The sequence below is a fragment of the Hippocampus zosterae genome, chromosome 5 (assembly GCF_025434085.1).
Source record: "Hippocampus zosterae strain Florida chromosome 5, ASM2543408v3, whole genome shotgun sequence".
In the NCBI taxonomy this organism is placed as follows: domain Eukaryota; kingdom Metazoa; phylum Chordata; class Actinopteri; order Syngnathiformes; family Syngnathidae; genus Hippocampus; species Hippocampus zosterae.
The window spans coordinates 8,541,893-8,549,789 of NC_067455.1; the positions used below are offsets into that span (position 1 = coordinate 8,541,893).

Genomic DNA, 7,897 nt, shown 5'->3' on the forward strand with positions numbered 1-7,897 from the left:
CAGCCATTTATAGAACGGTACAAACAGTCAAACACGCAAATAGAAAATGGAAAACGCTTCCTCGGAGCTGCTGTACATTCTTGACGCTCACGTCAACTATCCGGCCAAGTTCCTGACATTAATCACTAGACCTTAAAGACACACAAACAACGCACAAATACTGCCATATATACACTAAATGTGCTTTTTTCCCTTTTTTTAATATATTCTCCTACCATTATAGTACTTCAGTATGGGATCTGAATCAATCAGTACATCAACTTTTTACCACAGTCTACTATGTATCTATACTTGTACTTCAATTGCGAGAACTTTTGCCACCTCTATTTGTAAGGTTTGTGGCCGTCTTCAGGATAGAGTGCCACTGGCTCCTGTTTCGGAAGAATCAGCCACTCAGACATTACCACACTGGAATTTTTTTTTGTTTTTCAAACACCACAGGCCCCATTGGGCCTCTTTCTTCCACTCTCTAATTAGATTAACTAGGTCCATCCTCAATATGGCAACCCGGGGCTTCCAATCTGGCGGCCCCTGCCATTGACGGCTCGCCCCGGTCCAAGCGGGAGGAAATGACCTAAATGTGGGTCTACACCCATTGCCCAGCTGGGTAATGAAGACATGACGGATGTGGAGGGAAGGGATTAAAAAAAAAAAATTGTGGGCCAACCGAGGGCCTGTGGTCGGGGCAGACATTTTGGGAAGGAAGCTGGATGAACAGGCCACCATCACTGCAATAAAAAAGACCGACAAGGAGTAAAGGAGGGAAGATACCATTGGTGAGCAGTCACGTCATCAGAGGCACGAACCTCCACTTACAAACTACCATTTTTGTGTCCCAGAGTGGTATTCATTCTGCCCAATGGTCTATTCTTTTTATTTTTTTAACATCAGACTTGGCTACACTTCCAGTGTATCTTCCATTGGAAGATTTGTCCAATCAGATTTTAGCCTCTGTGTGTTGCCATGGCAATTTTATCTGGAATTGGAAGATTATTACCAATGAAACTTCTTGAACCTATCACATTTCTGCTTCATCTTCACAGGGCCAGAGTGCTGGCTAAGTTTTAGTGTAGTCAGACGTAGTTTAGCTGTCGAAAGTTGTTGTGTAATGTACCACACTCTCTAAAACTACCTGACTTTGACTTCAAAATGGCGCCGCGAGAGTGGGTGCCTTTCCAGCAGCTCCTATTTTTTTGTTGTTCTACTTCTTCCTTTCATAACTTTGCTGCTGTGAATCTGGAATTTCTCCATTGCGAGACTAATAAAGGTTTTCTTCTTCTTCTTCTTCTACCTTACAGGGTAGGTCACTACACAACAGATATACAGCGCTACGGCCCGCGATCCCACTGAGGGGTGAACAATTGCAACTGTCGGTGAAAGGTGGATAAATGCACATTCACAACAGAGTTTTTTCAAGGTCGGAAATGCCTTTTTTTCAACTAATGTTTGGGGTTATTTATGTTTTATTTTATTTTCCACACAATACATTTCAATGGGTGTCAAGTAAACGAGAGTTCTCGCTCTACGCAGGGCAGGCCGGTCCCCATCTATCCCCTGCAAATATTGGGTGGCCATTGTACACTACACTGCAGTCCAACAAGTACATTTCACCGAGCAACTCCTGCAGAGAGCTGGGTAAAAAAAGAAAGTAAGGGGCACACATTCATGGGAAAGATCATCCGGAATTGGTCTCTACGGCGTCGTTATTACACCGATTTGGGAGAGAGACTTGGGGCTTGATTTGGCGCTTTAAAATTCCATTAGAAAAACATGGGCAGCAATAACAGAAGCAAAACTTATTTTCATGTTTCTAAAAAAATTTAATTTAGCAAACTTGAACACGGAATTTTAAATTTGCAGATTGATTCAAAAAAAAAGATCTGCAATCAAATGTTTGCAAAATTGATACAAAAACTGGAATTCACGCAATACAGTACAGCACTGTAGTTTTTTGAGCTGCAATGTCTCCTGTCTACTACGGTACTGTCTTAAATGTGATTATAGTGGATATCAAAAGAAAAAAAAATACAATAATGTATTTGCATCTTAAAACATTACTTTTCAGATCCATCATTAGCATACAGTATATTTTAGTGTCAAAATGTTTCAACCTCCAACCTTGAAATCCCATCAATCACCAAACTACGCACAAAATCTGGAATCTAACCTGGGTCAACCCTGCCAACCACTTCACCGCGAGGCCCGCGCCTCACCGAGTCCGGACCCCCTCTGCGGTGAAGCACAACCCGACACCGCTGGCCGCCATATGCTTTGTGGACCACCACAGAACCATCCAAGACTCCAGGGGACAAGCCACATGGAGGACAAGTCCAGGACACGGACAAGCGTCGGGTACAAGCAGAAATTAAACCATACAACAACATTTAATATACTTGGAGGCATGCAGAACATGAAATAATATGAAAATGTGCTTAGAACATTACATATACTTTAAGTATGGTAAATTCCAGGCATACAGTACATTATGTATGCACGGAGCAGGAGTATTCTGTATTGTATTGTATCTATTTTTCTTGCTTTTTTGTTTTTTATTGAGGCGACAATGTAATGCGGTGGTGTACCATCTAACATTTTTGCACACAATTTTTGTTAATTAAGTTGCGGCGGAGAGTTGGCAGGGGGGCGCAAAATATTTTCTTCTTGCTCAGCGGGCATAAAAGAAAACAAGTGAGCAGCATTGCATTATAGGCATAGGCAACATTAAATGTATGTAAATATGGTAGATTGTCGGTTTAAAGAACCTTAAATATGATGTAAAAATGTTCCGTTTAAAATATATAACATTAAATAAGGTGCAGATGGAGCTGTGACAGCGCTGGGAGTAGAGAAATGTGGAATTCGTTTGGCCCTTCGGGGTTCTCTGGGATGGGAGAAATATTTGGGTGGGAACGCTCAGGCCAGATTGGGCAGCAAAAAGAAGAAATTATGGACGAATATAAATATAAACTCTGCTGATGTTTGGGGTTGGGAGACTTTTCATATCTTTGTGTTTCGCGTTCTTCAATGCAGTAGTTATTATTTGAAAACACAAACTTACAACATTTGCACCCAACAAGAGTCAAACACATTCTAAGGTGTCACCATTATGAAAAATAAAAAAGGACTTTATACGAAAAGGCATGTATATACGTGTACATTTGGAACGCCAACACTTGATAGTTCAAAACATGATATCACCAGTGCTCCAACATCATAGGATCAACTTTGTGTGCTATGTTTTGCTTTTCCTTTGGCGTTTTTAAATGGAAGAGGTAAAAAATCTACTTCAGCCTTTGTGTGTTGCTATGTCAATGGAATATTATACAATAAGTATAGTTTATTTGGGTCAAAGCTAAGAGTTTCTAGCTAATTCCATATGGCAAATGAACTCAAATATGTGTTCGGCTTGAAGAAATAAACTTGAACTTGATCGTTTCCGTTTGACGAATGGCCTGAGGAGATCTCCTTGAGAAGTGCAATTTGGCCATCTAGTGGGGGGAAACTGACAAAGCAACTACAAGAATAAAGTAGCGGAATTGATCAACAGATATCGCCCCCATTGACTGTTGACTGTGAACATGATAGTGTATGTACGCTTTTTGTGAAGCAGACAGACAGACACACAGACAACCCCCCTACCCCCCCGACCACTGACCCATAATTCGGGTTATGAATTTTTAAAGATAATTTAAGATTAAAAAAAAAAACTTTGTCTCACAATGGAGAAACTCCCAATTTACAGCAGCAAAATTATGAAAGGGAGAATGTAGAAGACAAAAAGTACAAAAATAAATAATTTAGTAAAATGGCCGAGTGGGGCTGAGTCCAGGTTTTCAGGACCGTCTATTCAATAGCCTGACAGCAGTCGAATGTTTCATTCCATTCCATTTTAAAGGGGGAGTGAAGTCCACAATGTCCTTTGCAAATATGTTCTGTGAACCCACGCAATTCAAAACAAGGTCTTTGGATTAAGATTGCATTTGTGCAACATGAATCAAGCAGAAGAAAATCCACTTGTTTGTCTCCACCTCAGTGGGCGGCCATTTTGTATTGTACTGCCACTTGCAGGTCGACTGAAAACGACATCACAGTGTTCAGGCGCTCATGACCACTTCACATGACAAAAGCCACAAAACAAGTCGGTCATAACAGTTGAGCATTATTCAATTACTTGAACGTTTTGGTGTTGAGGATTACAATGTTTTATTCTCTTTTTTTGCAGTCATCTGTCACTTTTCACTTTAAAAAGTGCTACAGTGTACAGTGGCAATCCATGATATAGAAATAAAGTAAGACTAATAATATTCTCAAGTCTGTCATTTTTTAAAATCAAATACAAGAAGTGGGTGTTCTCCAATCTCGTGACCCACCCAAACAGAAGCACCTTAAAACCCCTCCTCCGTATAAAACCAGCTGCAATATCTTTCTCTTCATCACTAACTCCCTCCTCTTCTTCTTCCATCATGCACCAAGAGTCCTTCTCACACTCGCTGCTTTTACTTTGCATCCTCCTGTGGAGCAGCCAGGCCCTCAACAACGACGCCACCGAGCATGCGGGAGGCCTCTTGCCCGACGTCGGGCCGCCGCAGGAGGACGCGAAGCAAGGAAATGTATCCCTGAACCAGGCTCGAGCCGGTGGGAGAGCGGCAGGGCGGGACCGAAGCGGTAAGATGAGATCAATGAGAACCTGACTCCTAAAACGCCATTACTGGGACTTTAAAAAATATACATATATATACAACTGTATTATGTTGGTTTGCGCAGGATCTGGAATGTATCGATGTACATTAAGTCAAGACAAAAATTTGCAGAGAGGATGTTAACCTTCGTTGCGTGGATGATTTTGTAACTAAGAATGGATGATACTTGATTGTTTTTCATTCAAAGAATGACCATATTTGATTTTAAAATCAACAGATAGGGCAGCACAAAAAAAAAGAAAAAATGTAAACATTATTTAGAGATGAGTCTCTAAAAATGAAAAGCACTGTCAATTACTACAGAAAAAGTATAGTGGATTCCATGTTGATTAATCGTGCTTTGTAGATGAAGTAAAAAAAAAATAATCAAAACAAAGGGAAAAGATGTCATGTCTACATAAAATGTTTTTGTTCAAAGAATTTATTCACATTGTTTTATTTAATTAGTCATGAAACAAATTTAATAATACTTAATGCCTATTTCACAGAATACAAAATGAATATAAAATTGTGCAATTTAATAATTCATTCTTTATTATTCATACCAGTACTTATTTTATCATTCAAAACAATATAAAAAATAGAAAGATGTTAAATATATTTGTAAACTTGTTATAATTTGATTAGTTGTTATTCTATGTTCACAAGAAATCACAATTATTTAATTTGATGAATCCATTTTTAAAAAGTCAAGAATGCATTTGAAATAAATAATGTGGGAGGGAGAAAAAAAAATGAAAAAAAAACATTATATTGCTGGGCCTGAGCAAAAAGCTCCAATGTCCAAATTGGTTAATCCCAATTTGAAATGTTGCTCTCATTGTCAGTGTAATTTTAATGGATCAACAGACATGTTTTGTTTTTCTTTCCTGAAAAATGATGGCTTTGGATATACAAAGATGCACTGCATATATGGCGATGCAATTTGTTCAAAGCAGGAATGTACGGTGATGGGATAGGGGTTTTTTTTCTATTAGGAGTTTTTAGTAAGTCCTTCAGGGAACTTAGCACCTACTTCGGGCACAAGAGGCCGCCAAGATCAATTAATGGTCAACAGAGCCCAGACTAGTATTTTATCATTTTATTTTATTTTTATTATTCTTGTCGTCGTATTTCTCGATTAGTAATGAGGATGAACATATTTATTATTATTAATAGTAGTAGTAGTAGCCAAGCAGTATATGTTTTTTTATGATCGCAAATGACATGAAAACAAACCATAAACACTCTCACTAGTTTCAATGAAGCGCATTTCGAATGGCATCATTCCATTTGAGGTCATCGACTCGGTGATGACATCTCCTGTGGTGAAGTCATTCGCGATTCATCAACCGCTGTCATGGAAAGGCAGCCATTGTCAGGGAGGCGTGTGATGTTATGAATGGATGCCGGTTTGAATTACAGCAGGGGACAATTTGCAGCCTGCAGCAAAATTTAAAAAAAAAAACATTCTGTCATTTACTTACTGCTTGTATGAATATCCAAACTTTTTTGGGGGGTGTGGAGGGTTCTCGTGTTTGTGTTTGAGCAGCTTGGCCCTCCCGTGCATTCATCAATGACTTTGAGTGAATTCTCAAGGGGAGAAACGGTTAAGGGATGTACAGTACTGTATTTTCAGGGGTATTGGCCCTGAAGGGTTCTGAAAAATGACCTGGGAGTTTCGTCATGTTTGTCATTATTTGGATTACATTTGCAATTGAATCCTACTTTAGTTGAACAGTTTATCAGACATTGTGGAATCTCAGCAGCAAATTGTCCCAAATGTTTGTTTGTTTGTTTTTTTTTCACAGCCTTTGGTTGACTATACCATATCGGACTGAGCAGCCAGGACAGAGAAACCACAACATCTTTTCGACTGACACATCACGAATTCAAACACCGGCCGTAGAGAAGAGCACTAGCCAAACAAAAGAGACATACATAGCCTTGTGAATGAGACTTTCTGTCCCACCCATAAAGCAAACAACCATTCAAGCCTTTCCCCCTGTTTTTCTTTAACCATTCTACCTTGGTCAAATGACATGGAAGGTTTTGTTTACTAGCAGATGCATTGCAGAACGCATCGGAATTCGCCATCTATAGGAACGTGTGACATCATGGTGAATTGTCGTTTTCTGTCTGTTTATTGACCGAGTTTTGGGTTTGTTCTCCCAGAGCGAAGCCAGATGGGTTGCAGAGAGCTGAGGTCTACCAAGTACATCTCGGATGGCCACTGCACCAGCACCCACCCCATTAAGGAGCTGGTGTGCGCCGGCGAGTGTCTTCCGGCTCAAATGCTTCACAACTGGATCGGTGGCACCCACCAGTCCAAAAAGTTCTGGACTCGCCATAGTACAGCTACCGGCAGTAACCCAGACTGGCGCTGTGTCAATGACAAAACCCGTACTCAGCGCATCAGGCTACAATGCCAGGACGGCAGCACCAGAACATACAAAATCACTGTGGTCACTTCCTGTAAGTGCAAGAGGTTCTCCAGGCAAAACAATGAGTCGGATTCGGGACACAAGTTTGGGGTTCTGATTCCCCCACAGACGCAGCTCCCACATAAATCCAAGAGCAGAAAGTCACTGGGAAAGAAGCACATGAGCCAAAACTGGCACCAGACTGAACCATGAGGACCGCAGGCTTTGAGGCCTTGTCAGAAGACTATTTCATGATGTTTGTCAAAAATAGGAATGCGGGCTACTTCCGGGTGGCAGAATGCAAGTGAACCCAACTGAAAAACCATGACAAAACATTTTTGTGTTTGGGGGCTCCAGCTATTGTCAAACATATATATTTAGAAACTAATCTCTGAATTCACCTTAGAGGGGTTTTAGGAACTTTTCTATCCTTGAATCAATTCACCTTTTGAAATGTAAATTGCATCTTTCCAACTCAATTGACCTCATGTAACAATGATGGCAGTTTAATTGAAAACTAAAAATGATCACTCAAGCCATTCAGCCTGATTTCCAATGACTCTACTCTGCCTTGGTCAAATGGCATCAAAGTCTTCGTTTACAGTTTGTACCATCGAAATTTTCTGAAGCCTCTGCCACCTGGAAGTATAAGTGACATCATGGTGAGATGGTCTACGTGGATTATGGCGTCTCTCAAAAGGCTGGACTTGATTTTTGCCTGATTAGAGATATAAGGACTTCATTGTTATTTTAATAATGTGAAAAAAATCTTTTATTGAGACAAACATGCATTGT

At 40.1% G+C, this 7,897-nt stretch overlaps 2 protein-coding genes across 2 annotated transcripts in view; one reads left to right on the forward strand and one right to left on the reverse strand.

The window, feature by feature from the left end:
* meox2a (mesenchyme homeobox 2a) overlaps nt 1-7,897 on the reverse strand; it is a 32,588-nt gene that overhangs the window by 22,843 nt on the left and 1,848 nt on the right.
* On the forward strand, nt 4,454-7,401 carry sostdc1a (sclerostin domain containing 1a). Its single transcript, XM_052065897.1, has 2 exons — nt 4,454-4,665; nt 6,855-7,401. The coding sequence occupies exons 1-2, from the start codon at nt 4,464-4,466 to the stop codon at nt 7,313-7,315; spliced, it is 663 nt and encodes a 220-aa protein (XP_051921857.1). The 5' UTR covers nt 4,454-4,463; the 3' UTR covers nt 7,316-7,401.